Source organism: Lethenteron reissneri, chromosome 31 (assembly GCF_015708825.2).
Source record: "Lethenteron reissneri isolate LAM-NWPU_2019-01 chromosome 31, ASM1570882v1, whole genome shotgun sequence".
Lineage (NCBI taxonomy): Eukaryota > Metazoa > Chordata > Hyperoartia > Petromyzontiformes > Petromyzontidae > Lethenteron > Lethenteron reissneri.
The window spans coordinates 7,532,716-7,552,042 of record NC_083809.1 but is presented as its reverse complement, the minus strand read 5'-3'; the positions used below and the strand labels follow the sequence as shown (position 1 = coordinate 7,552,042).

The following is a 19,327-nucleotide window of genomic DNA, read 5'->3' as shown; positions in this document are numbered from 1 at the left end:
TAGGGCATGTGGCACAGTTTGGCACAAGCTATCATAAAGTGCGGTCGTGTTGCTACAGTTCTCTGCAGTGAGTACAATGTCTTTAAAAATACCGGCGCTTTGCCTCTCTAAATAAAATTAACGCTAAACACTTGCGTGTTCAGAGATTCAGTGGTGAACTGCACCCACCCAGCGACTCACAGCGCCTTGCAATTCATCTCAAATATTCAGAGGGCACCCCCTGCTACAGCTGTTCCCTGCACCGTAACAAGGTGATTCAGCACCGACCTTCAAGTGAGCACTAGTCTGCCAGTAGGGGGCGCTGACTGCTAAGAGTAATCCCAGTTTAGTTCAGGTTTCCCTCGCTTTATAAGCGGTAGATGCTTTCCAAAAAAGGGGCATACAAAGCAAAATCGTGTAGCAAGGACCGCACAGTTACTCAACCCACAATGCACAGCCGCATGTATAGTGAATTCAAACCGCATAATACAGCGAATTTTGTGCAGAAACAGGTTAGCCGCATATACACAGTCGCACAAACCGAACCCACTTAAAGTGGATCGGTCAGTGGTTGCAGGCGAGTTCATGGTTCGAATCTCGCGGCTGCCCTCATCATTACTGCGAGTGTACTCATACTCACGGAAAAAAATCCGACACGCCGTCCTGTGCAAGAGTGGGCCACTGTGTGCCAGTGTCAAGGCCCAGATTTACCAAGTTTGAAAAATTACTCGTAAACTACTCATTTGGAATACACGAAGCCATCATCACTCCGTGAGGCTTTCCTGGGTGAACAAAAATAATAATCGCTGTGATCCTGGGTGCAAATCTGAACCGGGGCTTTCGTGTGTAGCGAATTAGACAGCATCAGCCCGGTCAACGATCCCTCTGCTGTCTGGCTCAGTTCCAGCTTCCTGCTAATGCAACACAACTCACTGCTGCTACGCGTCAACTCACGAGTTACATGTCCATTATTTTGCCAGGTCAAGTACCACGAACAATGCAGAATGGATTTTGTTACCAATGTGAATCTCTCTTGCCGCCTGTGGAATATCCCTTCATGACTAAAGGGGTCACATGAACTAGACACATACAACATACACAAATCGTTAAATCATTGACTCACACACACACACACGTTTCGATGCATGTATCACAGGTGTAAGAATCAGTTTCAATCAATGAATGTCTGCATTCGTAGTTATCAGTGCAGTGGCCTAGCATTGCATTCGGTGACTTTCCAATGCAATGCAGTGCGGTGCGATGCAACGACCTCGCAGTGAAATGCAGCGCAATGTAGCGCACGTGACGGTCCAGTGTCGTGCAATGTCGTACAGCGACGTTATCAGCACATCACGTGTACTGAACAATGCGGCACAGTGACTCGGCAGTGAAACGTCTACGTGGTGCAACACCTTGCTAGTGCTTTGTCTTTCCAGTGCAGTTCTCCCTTCTTGTGTACGGCTGAGTGAAAAGCAACTTAAAAAAAAATATCAATATCCGAGTGCGAAAGACCCATGTGGCAGCTTCAAGTCAGGCTATACGAGCTGCTGTTGCTGCTATTTATTAAATTGGCAGTAGCTTACACTAAGCTCTCCGATTCACAATGCATTCTAGAGTTCACAGCAAGTCCAATAATTCACGTTGCGCTCGTCGGTTTGGACACGGTCTCTCTTCGCAGACGCATTCTGGGCGTCCTTTGATTTTCCACTCGCAAAGGTGGTGACCGGATCTGGCATCGTGAGGCGTGCCTATTCCAATGTAGGCACCAGCTGGTCAGTGGTGGGAACCGATAGTGCAGTGCCTTGACGCAAGGTGCGGTGCCGTAGCGACTTGGCGGTGCCATTGCGACACTGACGGTGCAGTGGCAGTCTGGTGCGGTGGCGGTGTGATGCGGCGCTATGGCAGTGCTGTGATAGTGCCGTGGCGCGGTGACAGTGTGATGCAGCGCTGTGGCGGTGTGGCACTGCGGTGGTGCGGTGATCCAGCAGTGCGGTGCTGCGGTGATCCAGCAGTGCGGTGCTGCGGTGCTGTACCGTGGCGATGCTGCGGGGATGCAATGTGGAAGTGGCGGTGCGGCGCTCTGGCGGTGCGATGCCGCCGTGGTGGTGCGGTGGCGGCGCTGTACTGTGGCGATGCCGTGGGGGGTGTGATGCGGAGGTGGCGATGTGGCACCGCGGCGTGTTTAGCGGCGACTCACCAGTGCGGCGCGCAGGCTCTCCTGCTGCTCGCGCACCTCGCGCACGAGCACTTGGAGGGGCCGCGCGGGGCCCGGGCGTGTCGCCCCCCCACGGGGCCGCGTGCCGCAGCACGGCAACACGCTGTTGGCGAGCTGGCGGCACAGCGGGCACGCAAACTCCCCCTTGTCCAGCGAGAAGCTCTGCAGCACGTGGTCGCTCTGATGCACACAAACGCACGCACGCAAACACTGCTTACACAAACAGCCTTGGCCAACGTTGGAAATCTGTCATCACTTCTGGGACGAAGTACCCGGTTCCTACCTCAACGCACCTGGCAGAGTTCAACGTGATGTGCTCAGTCAAGTCAATTCATTTTTGCCTAACAGGTGGTGCCCTGTACAGAACAAATCTGACACCCAAAGCACCACCATTACATAAAAATACGCATAAACAATTCTATACAGTTGATTGATCATCCAGAACTTAACGATTGAATCCAGTCGCTCGCTCACTGCCGGTCACCTGCTTATCACTCTGCCATCACTACTAGCATGGTTACTGTTACCGTAACTTCACTCGTTGATGCCACCCTTGTTCAGGCTCGGTCGACCACACCGACTGTGTCGTCTCATCCACACTGGGTTCAACCACCACACTGCAGGTTGCAACAATTCCATCGTACTGCTCCAATTGATAATTTCCTCCCATCGTCTCTATTTCCCAAGGTCTTATAACAACCTTCTTCAATTCAAACAGTGTGTTAACTTACCTATTACAACTTTAAAAGTGCTTTTTGATGCTGGCTCCTTGACATGTTGAGCAATTGGGCCTATACCCAGCAACAATGATAACAACAACAAAAAACACACTGACGCTTACACAGAAAATAGCTGTCATTTGCCACCAAGTGGCGGTGACGTCACCACAACGCCTGTGCCAGGCGCACTTTGAGGCCACGTCTAGCATTGAAGGCTCGCTGACAGGAGGTCACGGGACAGACCCAGGTGCCACGGATTGACCGACTGAGATTACTTGCAGATAAACCAGCTGTGCCCCCTAATGTGCTGACATCCATATACTTACATACAAAGACAAAAATTCCACGTACAGCCATTTCAGGCTGATGCAGCAAGTGCTGCTAACAAGCACCTATTAAGCACATGGGTGGTTTTGGCCAGCGCCATGCCCAACTGACCTGGTTTGGATGTTTACACATTGCACTGGATACTAATTTAACCATGAGTCGGCACAGGGCAGGGCCTAAGATTGCTTCACATAGAACTTGCAATTGATGTTAGTTGTGGCTGGAAATTGTACATAAATTGCCAGCTAACCGACACAAACACATACAGCCACACTCACATGCAGGCACTCAGAAACCCACACGCATGAATAGAAACTCAAACACAAGCAGACTCATACACAAACACACGCATACACACACATGCTCATGCATGCAAAGACAAAACACAAGCAGACACTGACAGACACACATGCAGACGCAAACAGACAAACACACGCTCGCAAACACACGCCTGTGTCCTGTTAGCGAACGCCGGAGGTCTTGGCCCAGCCACGAAAACAATAACAACAACAAAAAGCCCGGGGAAAATGATGGCCCCTTTCGCTGGCGCTTCCTTAACGGGAAAATCTTTAGCGCCTCTACGAGCGCATCCATCTTCATTTGGCGAGATAATGGGGCGGCCGAGGCTGGCACGGCTCCCACGCTGCCCTCGTGCACAGCACTCACCACCTCCTAATCCACACAGCTACAGTCACCGCCTGCATACGAAGCCGCCTGCATGTATACGCACTTGTCTGACCGCTCTCCTATTCGCCTGCCTGTTTGCCTACCTACAAATTTGCCTGTCTGCCGACCTATCCACCTACTCACATGACGAAGCACTTACCCATGGATCGCCCTACCGACATAGCTAATCATCGTCTTGATTGTCAAACCGCCTGCCTAACTGACGATATTCTATCTTGTCTAACTACCTACCTACGTAATGATTTTACAGCCTGTCAAACAACTTAATTACTACCTACCTAATTACATTCTTGCTTGTCTGTCTACCTGCTTTTCTGCCTGCTGCCTCCCTACCTGTAAGATGACGTAACCACCTACTTTGTTTTCTACTTTCCAACTTATTTGCTCACCGACTACCATCCAACTTTCTTGTTTGCCAAGCAAACCATCCACTTGTTTGCTTACCTACCAACGTACCTACTGCCTAGCCACTTGCCTACCTATCTACTTACGTACTTATTTACCTATCTGTCTCACCACCTACTGCCCTATATTGCCACCTACCTAACAACCTTCTTGCCAATCTAAGTATATGCCTGCTAATCCAGAGATAAGATCGAGCTACCTACCTACCTAACCACCTACTTGTTTTGATGGCTGTGTAAATGTGCATGTGTACATCTGTCAGTCGTTTCCGTCAGTCAACTGACAACACCTGGGTCTCCCTCGTGGCCTTCTACCACGTCACGCGGTCTCAAAGTGTACCTAGCCAGGCACAAGCGTCGTGGTTACATAAGTGCCACCAAAGTGGCGAACGGCGGTTGTTGTTGTGTACATGTGCACGAGCATGTGCATGTTTGGTTACGTCACCTGCATCATTTAAAATATTCCACTTCACAGGTTGTTTTTTTCTTCCACAACTGCAAATATTATGATTTAAATGGCTCGAGAAAATATTCAATTTAAATAAATAATTACTTTCAAACGACACCAAAACTTTTGCCTTGCGGCACTTAATAAAGGTGATATTTTAACATGGTGATGCGGACGTACGGGAGCGCATGTTCAAACAAATATGAACAACAATATAAAAAATCACGCGTGACTGAAGCTGAACATTTCAGTCAACAGGACCTCAAGAGAGGCAGTTGGCAGCAGAAGAGCCTTGGATAGGTTTTGATCTCATTCGGATTCATCAGTGAGCACGTTTTAAAAGATTGTTGGTCTTCTTTTCCCCAAGAATTTCATCTGAATTGCACTATCAGTGTCATGATATGAGACAAAGCATCCCTTCCGATCTCTGAAAGAGTAAAACTAACCAGTGATGACACACACACCTCTGGGTCACCTAATGCACTTAAAATACTTTGGTCAACCTCCCCATCCCTACACATGGTGGCATCTCACAGCAGTCCAAACAAAAGAACGCAAGAATACTACTCATCTGACTACATTGGCAACAATGGTGAAAAACCAGTGTGATTTTTTTGATTTTCTTCCTTGATGATAAAACATTCTTTTTTTTAAACGTTATCTTCCCCGCCCAACTTACCACCCCGCCAACTCAATCTCCCATCAGCCCAGCGCCGTTTTGAATAAGTAAATTAGCTCGTAACGACGTTATTATTTTTTCCCTGCTCGAAACGGAGAAAAAAAAGCAATTCCTTCCGCGACGGAACGAGTCGCGCATACAGAAGGCAGGTCCCGCCACGCTATCATCATCATCATCACTGTCGTTGACAAATAGGTATTATCAGGGCACTTCTTCCACGACCGTGGGGCCAGTATGGAAGAGTAGGTCAAAATAACCTCTTAAAACAGTGGTCCCCAACCTTTCAAAAACCGTGGCCCCACTGTCAACCCTTAACATATTTTCATGGAGCACCATGCAAGTAAATGTATAATGTGTTGTGACAAAAATTAGATATCTGCGTTGGTTCTGCGGCCTAAAACTAATCTAAACTATTTTTATTCGAGCAGGTAAGGCCCACTGAGCTATATAGCTCTTTTTCAGATGCAATCTGGCTACATGTGAAAGCTCAATGAAGTGGCTTATCACGTGGAAATAAATATCAGCCAAATACTTAAAAACGCATGTTTCTAAATGTGGAGGGAAAAACTGGAGGACCCGGAGAAAAATCCACACGACCATAGGGAGAACACGCAATCTCCGAATACACAGCAGGCAGGCGTCAGGGTCAGCACTGAACCCACAACCTCCTGCATACCAAGCGAGATGGTTATAAATCTCACCACAGTGAACTACTTCCCTTGGGTCATGGGACCTCCTTTGCCAGTACCAAAATATACTAATAGGGGTTCTCCCCTTTTTTCTGGCAACAAAACTGACACTTTTTGCAAGGAATCATGTTTACATTAACCACAATACTTGCAGTCAAATGAAAACAAAAACAATACTCAGCTTTCTTTAGCTGCCTCTGGTGTGGACCAATCAGTTTCAAGGACAATGCATAAATTATCAGAGTATTGTTTTTTGTTTTCATTTGACTGCAAGTATTGTGGTTAATGTAAACATGATTTCTTGCAAAAGGTGTCAGTTTTGTTGCCAGAAAAAAGGGGAAAAACCCTATTAGTATACTTCCCTTGGGCTTGTGGACCACCAACAGTCCACGGACCACAGGTTCGTAAGCACTGCTCTCAAGAGGGTCTCTAGAGCCTGCCCATCTGGCTGATACGATGAGCGAATTTAAATGTTGAAACTCATTACGCAGTTACAGAAAACAAAACGAAATGGCATTGTTTTTTTTTTAATGGGAACAAAAAAAAATCCCGTACGTCACAAGGCAGTGTCGTCACAGACATTGCACACTCTCTCTCCGTGATGATGCTCGCGCAGTCCCAGCCATCGCAATCTCAATTTCGATTTCATCTAATTCGCAGTTTTTGTAACTGACGCCTGTAAATGGAATGCCGGAGGCGTTGTGATAGTGCTTGTGTGCGAGTGGGGAACGGGGGCGGCGGGGGAGGGAGGGCGGGGGGTAGGGAGGGCGGGGGGGGGCGTTGCGATGTGAAAGGCTTCAGGAGGAGGAGTCACAAGCATTGGGTGGTTGTGTGTGATAGGGGTGTGATAGGAGGGCAATGGGAGGTGGGGGAGTGATGATGGCAATAGAGGTGGTGGGAGCCACAGGAGATGCTTCCTGGCACTCGGCGTGTGTCATTGAAACGGACGTCGGCAAAGCAAAAGGATGGCGACGACTCAATTCACACTCTTGTCGCACGGCCACGTGGTATCGGAACTAAAGAGCCAAGGTCCAGGGGGAGGGCTTTTGTAAGACGGGGTTAACGAAGGCCAAGGACAAGACTTGGGTCAAGGTTGGGGTTATAGCTATGGGTTGGGTTATTGATAGCACAAAGTAAAAAAAATATGTTTATTGTATTTTACAAGGTAAGGCTCACTGCGCTATACAGCTCTTTTTCAGAAGTAACCTGGCCACAAATGATAGCTCAAAGAAATGGCTTATCATGTATTGCAGCCAAATACTCCGGAGGACCCGGAGGAAAATGCACGCGACCATGGGGAGAAAATGCAGACTCCAAATAAACAAGCGTCAGCGTCGGGATCGAACCCGTGAACTCTTGTACATCAGGCGAGGGAGATAACATCTCGCCACCATGGACGTCGAGGCAGTGCCATACCCTGGCTTGGCAGGAGAAAGCGGTCCAGTGATATGCAGACTAATGTCATCTGTCCCTTCTGTTATGGACAAAGTGCTGCCCCTTCACGCGTCTGTGTTTTCTCTGGGTGCTTTGGTTTTCTCCCACGTTTATAAGCATTCATTTGGTGGCTCGCCGCCGTGATGCATTCCAGCTCATCTGTGGTTCCACAGCAATTTGCGTGCACGACGACACGATGCACAACTAATCGTGACCACTATCACGAAACAAGGGCGACATGTGACGAGGAGAGACTCACCCGCAGAGACTCGATGTAGGATTTGTGGCAGTCAAGGTGGACGGTGTGCCCGCACGTCTGCACATACACGCCCCCCTCCCAGCCCACGGACACCGACTGCAGGCACGAGCTCTATGCAAAGACAAAAGACAAGGACCCACCACCACCTCTCATTTACCCATTGGGGAAAGTGCTCCGAGCAAAGCACCTATTAAGGCTGGCATGGCTATACTGGATAGTGAAATCGAATAGCGATGAAGAGGATATAGAGGATATTATGTGTGTGCATATGTAATGACAGAGTGACACCTACTGGCCTGGAAGGGGAATCACGGGTACGGGCATGGTTAAGTAACAACCAATCAGAGAAGGAGGTCTATCTGGGGCAAAGGTATAAGGTGGGGCTAGCCGAGATACTCCGAGAACCTGCTCGAAGGTTCCACGAGAGGGCGTGGCTGGAGGCGGGGCTTAGCCACATCTCGGGTTGGATATAAGAAGGGGTGGACCCGGGGCTCGGGGCTCGTGTGTGGGGTCTTGGGTCCTGGCTGCGTCGCTGCTCGCCGACATCTCTCTCCGTCGTCCGGCCACGTGGAAGATCTCCTGCGGGTTTCCATCGCCGTCATCGTAACACCGCCAGCCAGCGGCGTAGCCGAGTGTTGACGGTGGAACCGCGCCGAGTGATCGGCTGTGTGTAGCCAGTAGAGACGTTAATATCTAAATGTTGCATTCGGTGTGAGGAAGAATAAGTGTTGGCCTGTGTTACGCCCAGTGTGAGTAATAAAGAAGAAGTACCCTGTACACGACGTGTCGCGCAAGTTGCTCATTACACATGTATATATAATACAATGCAAAGAGAAAAAACCCCCGTATAGCCTTAACAAACTGTTGAGGTAAGTGCTGTTAGCGAGCACCTATGAAGGCCGGCACGGCACACCACGCCCGGCCACATTTGTCTCCCCAGTGGCGATGTTTAGACATCGCACCAGGTACTATTTTTTTAGGCTGAGTCGACCTACGGGAGGCCCAGGACCGATTTAGATAATCGTCACTGGTGTTGGCTATGAGCAGTAATCGAACTCGGGCCATCGGATTCGTAGCACAGGGTACATATGGGGAAGTGAAATAGCTGAGCAGTAGTTTTTTTCCCCCCAATCCTCTTTCCCCTTTTTCACTCCTTCCTTGCCCAGCGTCCGTCTTTCTCTACGTCTCCGGACGTGGTCCCTCGAACCTTTGCGTGACGCCCGCACTCAACCCTGATGACGCGTCCCCTCACGACCTCCCCGCGAGCACAGCCGTGCGTGTGTGTGTGTGTGCGTGCGTGTGCGCGTCGTTACCTCGAGGTAGTGTCTCTGCAACACGCTGAGCCGCACGTCATGCGACGAGCCGCAGGTGTCGTCCTGGTACAGGCGCTCGCCCTCGCGCGTCGGCAGACGCTTGCGCTCATCGCTCCTCCGCCGATGCCCCAGGACTGTGCGGGGAGAGAGAAATGTTTCGGGCTCTGAGTCAACCTTTCGCCGTGGTCCAGACTGGGCTCAGATACCGTACGATGATGATGATGACATGCGACTTGGCATGCGAGTGTCAAAGACCATGATCCCCCTTATAGTCCTCACAGGCTGTTGGAGTAAGTGCTGTTAAGCAAGGACATTCCCATGGCGGGGGGCAGTCTATCCACAAAACAACCACTGTTGACGTCCCACAAAGCGGTGCTCTCGTCTTATTAATCCTGGAGGCATGACGGGCTGACTCAAGCCTCGACCTGGATTTGAACTCGCGGCTTCGAGCAGCGAGGCAAGAGCTCTGAACGCAAGGCCATTCGTATGGCTCTCGCCATAAAATGCGACATTCATTATTTTTTTAATGTAAAAAGTAGGAAGAAAAAGTCCCCCGAAACAACCGTGACTCACGCACGCGAATTCAAAGCGAGCAGCTCAATGCGAGCAGAGACGACAATTACGCGCGCACGCCAGGATACCCTTTCGTCTCCTTTCAACGTCTCCCTCCGGGCAGCGTGGCATTTGGTGGGGGCCCCGATTAGGGATTTATAAAAATGCCTCTCAGGACGTGACCAATGGATGCTTCCTCAGAGCTTAAATGAGAAGAGTCGAGGACAAACTCCAAGTGAAAGGCAGAACGGAGGAAGGACGAGAGACACAAGAGGGGGCACGAAAACAAACAACTCGCGAATGAGACGGTGGACAGGCAGACAGCCACGTGGAGAAAGACAAAAATAACGGTGAGAGATGCAGACAAAGAAATATGGAAAGATAGAGAGAGAGACTCTGAGGAAGAGAGGGGAAAGAAACAAATAAAAGAATGGAGATAGGGAGAGACAAAGCAAGACAGGAGTGGTCCTCGAGGGAGAGAATGAGCGAGGCAACGAGTGACCAGGCAACAGAGAAATGAAGAGAGAGACAGAGAAGAAGAGGAAGAAACATGGGAAGAGAAGCAGAGACACAGATATAGATTTGAGCAACCTGCCCATGCCTACCTTCCCCCTCTCATCTCACTCGACTGTCCTCCATGCACTCTCCCACCTCTCATCTCACTCTACTCCCCTCCACGCACTCTCCTACCTCTCCCCCCTCTCATCTCACTCTACTCCCCTCCACGCACTCTCCTACCTCTCCCCTCTCATCTCACTCTACTCCCCTCCACACACTCTCCCACATCTCAACCTCTCATCTCACTCTACTCCCCTCCACACACTCTCCTACCTCTCCCCTCTCATCTCACTCTACTCCCCTCCACACACTCTCCTACCTCTCAACCTCTCATCTCACTCTACTCCCCTCCACGCACTCTCCCATCTCTCATCTCACTTTACTCTCCTCCACACACTCTCCTACCTCTCCCCCCTCTCATCTCACTCTACTCCCCTCCACGCACTCTCCCATCTCTCATCTCACTCTACTCTCCTCCACACACTCTCCTACCTCTCCCCCCTCTCATCTCACTCTACTCTCCTCCATGCACTCTCCCCCCTCTCATCTCACTCTACTCTCCTCCATGCACTCTCCCACCTCTCATCTCACTCTACTCTCCTCCACACACTCTCCTACCTCTCCCCTCTCTCATCTCACTCTACTCTCCTCCACGCACTCTCCCACCTCTCATCTCACTCTACTCTCCTCCACACACTCTCCTACCTCTCATCTCACTCTACTCTCCTCCACGCACTCTCCTACCTCTCATCTCACTCTACTCTCCTCCACACACTCTCCTACCTCTCCCCTCTCTCATCTCACTCTACTCTCCTCCACGCACTCTCCCACCTCTCATCTCACTCTACTCTCCTCCACACACTCTCCTACCTCTCATCTCACTCTACTCTCCTCCACACACTCTCCTACCTCTACCCCCTCTCATCTCACTCTACTCTCCTCCATGCACTCTCCCCCCTCTCATCTCACTCTACTCTCCTCCATGCACTCTCCCACCTCTCATCTCACTCTACTCTCCTCCACGCACTCTCCTACCTCTCATCTCACTCTACTCTCCTCCACACACTCTCCTACCTCTCCCCTCTCTCATCTCACTCTACTCTCCTCCACGCACTCTCCCACCTCTCATCTCACTCTACTCTCCTCCACACACTCTCCTACCTCTCATCTCACTCTACTCTCCTCCACACACTCTCCTACCTCTCCCCCCTCTCATCTCACTCTACTCTCCTCCATGCACTCTCCCCCCTCTCATCTCACTCTACTCTCCTCCATGCACTCTCCCACCTCTCATCTCACTCTACTCTCCTCCACACACTCTCCTACCTCTCATCTCACTCTACTCTCCTCCACGCACTCTCCCACCTCTCATCTCACTCTACTCCCCTCCACGCACTCTCCTACCTCTCCCCCCTCTCATCTCACTCTACTCCCCTCCACACACTCTCCTACCTCTCAACCTCTCATCTCACTCTACTCCCCTCCACGCACTCTCCTACCTCTCCCCTCTCATCTCACTCTACTCCCCTCCACACACTCTCCCACATCTCAACCTCTCATCTCACTCTACCCCCCTCCACACACTCTCCTACCTCTCCCCTCTCATCTCACTCTACTCCCCTCCACACACTCTCCTACCTCTCAACCTCTCATCTCACTCTACTCCCCTCCACGCACTCTCCCATCTCTCATCTCACTTTACTCTCCTCCACACACTCTCCTACCTCTCCCCTCTCTCATCTCACTCTACTCTCCTCCACGCACTCTCCTACCTCTCCCCCCTCTCATCTCACTCTACTCTCCTCCATGCACTCTCCCACCTCTCATCTCACTCTACTCTCCTCCACGCACTCTTCTACCTCTCCCCCCTCTCATTTCACTCTACTCTCCTCCACGCACTCTCCTACTTCTCCCCTCTCTCATCACACTCTACTCTCCTCCACGCACTCTCCCACCTCTTACCATTCATCTCACTCTACTCTCCTCCATGCACGCTCCACTTCAGCAACCAAGGCATTCAATCGAAGCCCTGATTGACAGGGTGCTCATTTTCCTCTGCTGCCCACGTAGTCTGTAAATCCCTCGGAATACCCCCCCCCCCCGGCCCATATTAGTAACGGAAGTAAATCTCGGTCCGTGTTCTCACTAAAACTCGTTAGCCTTGTCTCATCACGGTCAGTCGCTCTCTGGTTTTGTGGTGCGCGACGCTTGTAGTCATCGTCACGCTTAATGATTTCTTCTCTCGCGGTAATCGTTGATTCAAGTGAATACACACGTAGTTTACGGATATTTCCGGCACCGATTTCATTAACGAAATTAACACCGCCGCCCCACGTCTACGCCTAGCGGCCCTCGCAGTGCCGGATGTGGTGGAAGCGGTGCACCTGCCGGTGCCCGTCTTCACCGCTCACCGGACGTGGCCTGGAGCAGCACGATGAGGCCGAGCGGCCGCTGGGCAGTGGAGGCTCCGCGCTGACCGCACGTCACGCAGTCGAGCACCACCTCCTCGCACGGGCGTTCCCACGCGGCCTCTTGCGACGAAGACGAAGGGCAGCCGTCATCTCCCGTGCCCGCGTCCGCAGTCGCCGCCTCCTCCTCACCAGCGCTCGCGTCTGCGCACGATGAGAGAACGCAGGCGCGGGTGAACGCGGCACACAGGAGAATGTGTGCACCGTAGCGTAGGTCGGCACGTACATGGCGTGGTTACCGAGTGCACAGGCAGTGTGACTGCACCTTGTGGTGTCCAAGCACTGGGCTACCCAGAACGGAGGAAGTGGGAATGGGGGGGGACCCCATATAACACCTTGCACCAGGGCGAATGCCCGACCGCGCCACGCCACAAACGTACTGGTGAATATACACGCAGGCGAACTGACACAAGTGGACATGTGTAGTGCACATGCACAAGCACAGATGTGCACACACACACAAGTAAACACAAATACAGGTAAAGTATTAGGAAAGCAAACACGTGCAGGGCGACTTTGTACAAATTCAAAGACAGAGATCTCCAGTGTAGCCTTTGACACTGTTGTTACTGAGCACCTATGAAGGCTGGCAGGGCACACAAAGGGGTGGGGGGTGGCCAACACCGTGCCCGGCCGCCTTTGTCTCACCAATGATAATGTTTACACACGGAACCAGGTTCTCACTAAAGTTTGAGTCGACAAAGCAAAGGCCCAGGACCAATTTAAATAATCACAACTATTATTGGTGGTGGGTGGGAATCGAACTCGGGTCGCCAAGTTCTTAGCGCCTGCACGAAGCATTACACTTCTCATATACATTGGTCAGCAAGTTAACAGATGGACAGGTGAATCTTCACACACGTGCAGGAACACACACACATTTGAACACGCACAGATGAAATACCACATGTCAACGCGCACACACACACACATTGGTCAAAATAATACGCAGGTGAAGCACATACAGACCTACAAACTCAATATGATCTCATCGGGGAACATAGAAGGAGTGCAGGTTAATTCACGCAGGATAACACGCACGGTTCAAATGGAAAAAAACTTACATAAATAAATTGCGCATGGGGCGTTCGTGATATCCGAGCAATTTCCAACTCAGAATTCCGACATGAAATGTGCCTCGTCATTTTAACTCTCTGACCTCATGCTGGCGAGATCGACCACCTTTACTTTCCATTTCTCTCTTGGCCTCTGCCTCCAAACGCTCCCCCGACCCGCAGCAGAGGCAATTATACTGCGGGTGATGCGACGAGCAAGGGTCACGGGTAACGAACGCCGCAAAGCATCACCACGCTTTCGTAAACAAGCGATCGACGAAGCTTAACCTGTCACTGGCAGTCCCGATATCATCGTTGTCATCATCGCCGTCATCATCGTCGTTATCATTGGCCACGATCGTCCCAATGCTGGATGAAGGGCTCGCTCCCCAAGCAGTCACCAACGGTCCACCAAGCACCTGCACAATAGCTGATCTCATCGCTGCGTCCTATTGGTGGACGTCCTTCTCAGGCGCGTTCCCCGCTGTTCTCTCCTTCGGCTGTCACTCCGGCATTATTCAGAATCAGAATATTTCTTCATGCTGGAGGAATCCGATGAGCGATAAAACTCCTCGTCACAGATGTCCAGTATAACACGTAGGCTTGCGTGACCAATATCATCCATAATAGAGTTTTTTTTGGGTTAGATCGCGTAAATATATAAATGTGTCGTTAAACCCGCCACCATCCAACACAGCCAAATTAGTAAGGTTTGTCAAGTAAACAGAACATACCAATTCATTACGAGTACAGCACACCGGTGTGTGGGAGAGCAAAGCCACAACATTTACAATCTAAGTACGACGTTTCGCCAGTAATTACAACTAGCTTCAACAGGCGACAGACAAAAAACCTGTATTACGGAGATGTCCAGTAGTTTCACAGATGTCCAGTCGTATCGACCACCGGGCAACACCGAATGCCCCAGCGCCCACTTATTTTAATCGAGCGGGCAGGAGTTCTGATCGAGGGGTGGAAAATGCACATACCTATGGCCGGAATGAAACGCTCGTGAAGTAATTTGGCGGCAACTACAGTCGTCTGTCCTGTACGCAGCCAGTAGTGTTGCATCAATGGGTAGTGCTTGTTATCGCGACAGCCCTGGTGTCATGGTGGTGGTGATGGTGGTGTGGGAGTGGTGGTGCAGCGGTTAGCGCGCTGTGCTACAAAACCTGGCGACCCGGGTTCGATTCCCACTCACGGCCAACGCCAGTGAGAATTATCTGAACCTGTCCTGGACCTCCACTAGGTCGACTCAGCCTCAAATCAGTACCTGGTTGCGGTCTGCAAATTTCGTTCTGGCCTTCATAGGTGCTCTCTAACAGCACTTGCCCCAATAGTATGTTTAGGCTATACGGGGGATCTTTTATCTTTGTTTTGTCTTTGATGTTGATGTTGGGGAATTGAGCACTGACCAGGATTTGAACTCGTGATCTCTTTATTGGAAGCCCTGAGCTTCATAGGACCGAGCTATTGACCACAACTACCTACATAATCGTGCTACGTATCCTCTTGGCCACCATAACAGTAAATATATAATTTGTATTTTATTAAATTTACATGAGTCACAATGTTTACTTGTTCAAACATACATAGTGGTGATGGTGGGTGGGGGGGGGGTGACAACATTTTCTCATGAGCCCGTGATAGAAATTCCACATTCCTATGACGGCCCCTGTTTATGCAAGACACAACCACTGAAGACTTCCCCAAAACGTGGTACAAATTTTACGACCCCCACGAGAATGATGGGCTAAGTTTATCGCTGCACAGTAACAGCGCTATCCAGTCGGCTTATCCACAAGTGGACTGTTTAAAAAAAAATACATTAATCAAAAATCAATAGCTGTCCGCACGCAGACACGGCTATCTAAGTCTCCCTTGCAAATGCGATAATGAATCTCAGCGGGCTCGCATCTGGTTAAATAAAGGACACTGCGTCAATGAATCAGCGAGTCTCGTCTCGACGTCTCGGCGAGAGAGGCGCGCGTGCGCGATAAGCAGCGGCGTTGATGAAGCGCATTGCCGTGATGTCCCAATGACTTAGTTTGACTCCCCGACGCCCCAGGACCCGTGCCGAATGTTAATGCCAGGGCGATGGCGGTAACCGATTGGCTGTCTCCGTCTCGCTGCCCAACACTCAGAAGCCATAACGGCGGAATGCAATTCACCAACTCAAAGTCAGCCTGTGTCCCCCCCTCGCTTAAGCAAGCACGGGGAAATGACGCTCATGTCCATCGGCAGCAATGAGCTGCTGCGGTGGAAACTCCGCATTCCCAAGGTGGCAGAGGTGGGGAAATTTTCTCTGCTCGATGGCCACTCTTGACGTCCCACAAAGTGTTGCATATTTTATCAGCCCTTGGAAGGATGATGTAACCGGGCAAAATTTGACCTTGTGTGATTTTCCAATTTAGATCCATAACATAGGTTTTTTGGGTTAGATATAAATGTTTCGTTAAACCCGCCACCACCCGACACAGCCAATTAGTAAGGTTTGTCACGTAAACAGAACATGCCAATTCGTTACGAGTACATTTCGATTATAACATTTAGATTATAATGTTGTGGATTTGCACTCCAACACACCGGTGTGCTGTACTAGTTACGAATTGGCATCTTCTGTTCAGATTGTAATGTTGTGGATTTTCTCTCCAACACACCACCGGTGTGCTGAACTAGTCACGACGAAGTGGCACATTTTGTTTACGTGACAAACCTTGCGAATTGGCTGTGTCGGGTGGTGGCGGGTAAAACGACACATTTATATTTACGCGATCTTACCCACAAAACCTATATTATGGATGATATTGGTCGCGAAAGCCTACCACGTGTTAAACTTCCAATTTAGAGTTGAGAATTACGCCAGTGTCACCTGGGCAGGTGAAATGCATTTTGGGCAGATGTTTGCCTGCTTCAATCTGGCGGCGCCATAATCATGAATAGCAAAGTCACACAAGTTTAAATCATGGATGAGGAGTCAACTCATCCACCAGGGGCCAATAAAATAGACACCACTTTGTAGAAAATCGTCTTATGGAGAAAGTGGGCCCCCTCACCGAAGGAAGATGGAATTCCTAACAGCTGAGCCCGGGTCACCAACAGAGATGATCACCGCCTCTCTGCCTGTTTTAGCGGAGAGACGCTTTTATCTTCCTATAACGTGTAATTAGACTCAGGCCAATCGATGTGCAAGCTTGGGGCACTTGTGTTGAGATAACCGAATCTCAGAGAACCAAGATTCTTCATGCGGTTTTTCAAACGGCTAAGGTCCAAGAGATTCCAATCAATTACAGGGAGGGGTGGGGGGGAGAGGGGATGGTGAAAAGGGGGGGGGGGGTCCAGAGTGGGGTGGGGGGGTCAGCGCTGAGCGAATCCCCAGTGCATTGTGGGTCTGTAGTTATTTTCCCCGCGCTAATGCTAGTTGATTGCACCTCTGACGGCTGCAGTCACATTAATCATAGTGCTGATTGGTAAATCTTTAGTCGAAATGAATGTATGAAACATGTGCTGCTGTTGTAATCATTGAGGTGGCTGGGCAGCTCTCAGTGGGGTTGATTGCCTGCATTAGGATGCTGAACCGGTAACTCCAGAGCAGCTCGGTTCAATCCTTGGGACTGGGTGCCTCTGAGCTCGGCGTGGTGGTGCACGCCTATAACCCAGCACTCTTTAGGTGGGGTTAGTGAACCACACAGAGATCACGCTGTGCTGTGAACATTGGTGGAAACGTGCTGGTACAAGACGGAATATGTACTGCTTGGTGGAGCACCAAAAGTGATTGCTCTGGAATGTTTGGTCACATCTTGAATAAGTATTTTTCATGTCAGAGAAAATCAGAATTCTTCAAACCCAAGCATACAAATCCACACAGACAGGTCAAAAACCTTGTGGCTGTACTGCCATCTCATTGACACCTTACAGCCACAGGAGATTTGGAGTCTCACAGCATCTGTGTCATCACCACCAGCAATGATCAATCCACTGCTAGATGAAGGCCACCTCCTACCCATCGCCATCTCTCCAAGGAGTGAAGTAAGATTCCATGTGACACCCACATACGAGCTGATTTACCATCGCTCCATCTCCGTGGTGGAGGTCCTCTCAGCTATATTTCCTCTGTAGGCTGCCACTCCGTAGTTATCCTCAACCACCAGCCATCGTCCCTTATGTCAGTGACGCGTGCTACCCAAGCCTGATTAATTTTCTTAGCAGTCAATACGATGCCTTTAAGTGGCACGTGTTCTATAATGCATGCACTCCTCTTTCCGTCTCTCAGTGAATTTCCAAGCTTGCATGATTTTCACCGTCCAGTCCGCTGGCCTTACCGAGATCTTGATTCGAACCGAGAACCTCAGCGGTGTCGGCTCGATGTCTCGAGACGAGGGCATACGAGGCATCCAAACTATTCCTCCCAACCCCAGAAACCTTCTTGTCTCGCAATCACCTGCAGTCTCACTGCATCAGGACTCAAGAAGCACTCGCTGAATTCATTATTAAGCTGTCATTGTTACTGTCGCTGCTGCCGTTGAACGGAGGCGGTCGGGAGCGGACGGTTGTTTGAAAGAGAAAGCAGAGCTGAATCGATGCCAATCAATGGGAATTATACGATGTCCTAAACACCAACATTAGGCAGGTGCGGGTAATCAAACAGGACGGCAACCTTTGCTGTGCAAGGGCACGAACACGCTGAGAGTGATGCATCTGATGCTGCTGGGAAAGGGCGGTTGTTATCGCCACGAACATCGCAACTCGGCTATAACGCCGTCTTATGGAGTCGGTAGGAGACATTGCTTTGGTGTGTTAGTGGAGACTCTTTCCCCTCTATGTGTCTCGGAAGAGATGCTCACCCTTCTGGTGTCTCCGTAAAGACACTTTCCTTTGAGATGACTCAACATGCAAAAAACTGTCTCAGTAAAAGACAATGGGTCCATGTACGGAGGCTAAAAGAAGTGACGGCAAGCTAGCGCATGCATGCATTTGAGTACGTATGCATGCGAGTGCGTGCGAGTGCGTGCGAGTGGGAGTGCGTGGGTGTGTGCGAGTGCGTCAGCGTGCACCTCATTCCAGATGCGTGATATGCTGCGAGTCGCAACAACGCTTGCCTGGGCACCCGGAAAATAACATGCGTGCCCTCGGCCTCCTCCTGACGTCCGTCAGCAATCCGCAAAGTAATCACGACGCCACCAACATCCGCTTAAACCAATTTTGCGTGACGACTGCAGCACGTGCAGCACACTCAACCCCGCGCTCCGCAGAAAATGTCTGTCTAAACGAGCCTGAACGGTCCTCCCAAGCAGAGCTGATCTTATTTTCCTGTAGCCTGCAATGAATGTTGATCATTATTCATGGGGATAGTATTACGTGATTATAGTCATAATCAGGGGCTTAATTTCAGCCGAGATTGTTCGGTTCGGCAATTGGGGAACATATTATCTGCACCCGGCACACCACTTCCTGTATATCTCTAGCTATGGCTTTGGCTACGAAGTCACATGCTTAATCCAGTCCATTAGTGACCCGGAAGATATATTAAGTGAGAAATTA

The 19,327-nt window shown here is 50.3% G+C and overlaps 1 protein-coding gene across 7 annotated transcripts in view; it reads right to left on the bottom strand.

Annotated features, from left to right (window-relative positions):
• UBR3 (ubiquitin protein ligase E3 component n-recognin 3) overlaps positions 1-19,327 on the bottom strand; it is a 153,815-nt gene that overhangs the window by 49,780 nt on the left and 84,708 nt on the right. For all 7 annotated transcript variants that reach the window (XM_061563457.1, XM_061563460.1, XM_061563458.1 and 4 more), the window contains exons 26-29: positions 12,675-12,875; positions 9,154-9,287; positions 7,841-7,951; positions 2,177-2,374 (exon numbers count right to left, since the gene is read on the bottom strand). In XM_061563457.1, the coding sequence (XP_061419441.1) occupies positions 2,177-2,374; positions 7,841-7,951; positions 9,154-9,287; positions 12,675-12,875 (644 nt within the window). The remainder of the gene's footprint in view (positions 1-2,176; positions 2,375-7,840; positions 7,952-9,153; positions 9,288-12,674; positions 12,876-19,327) is intronic.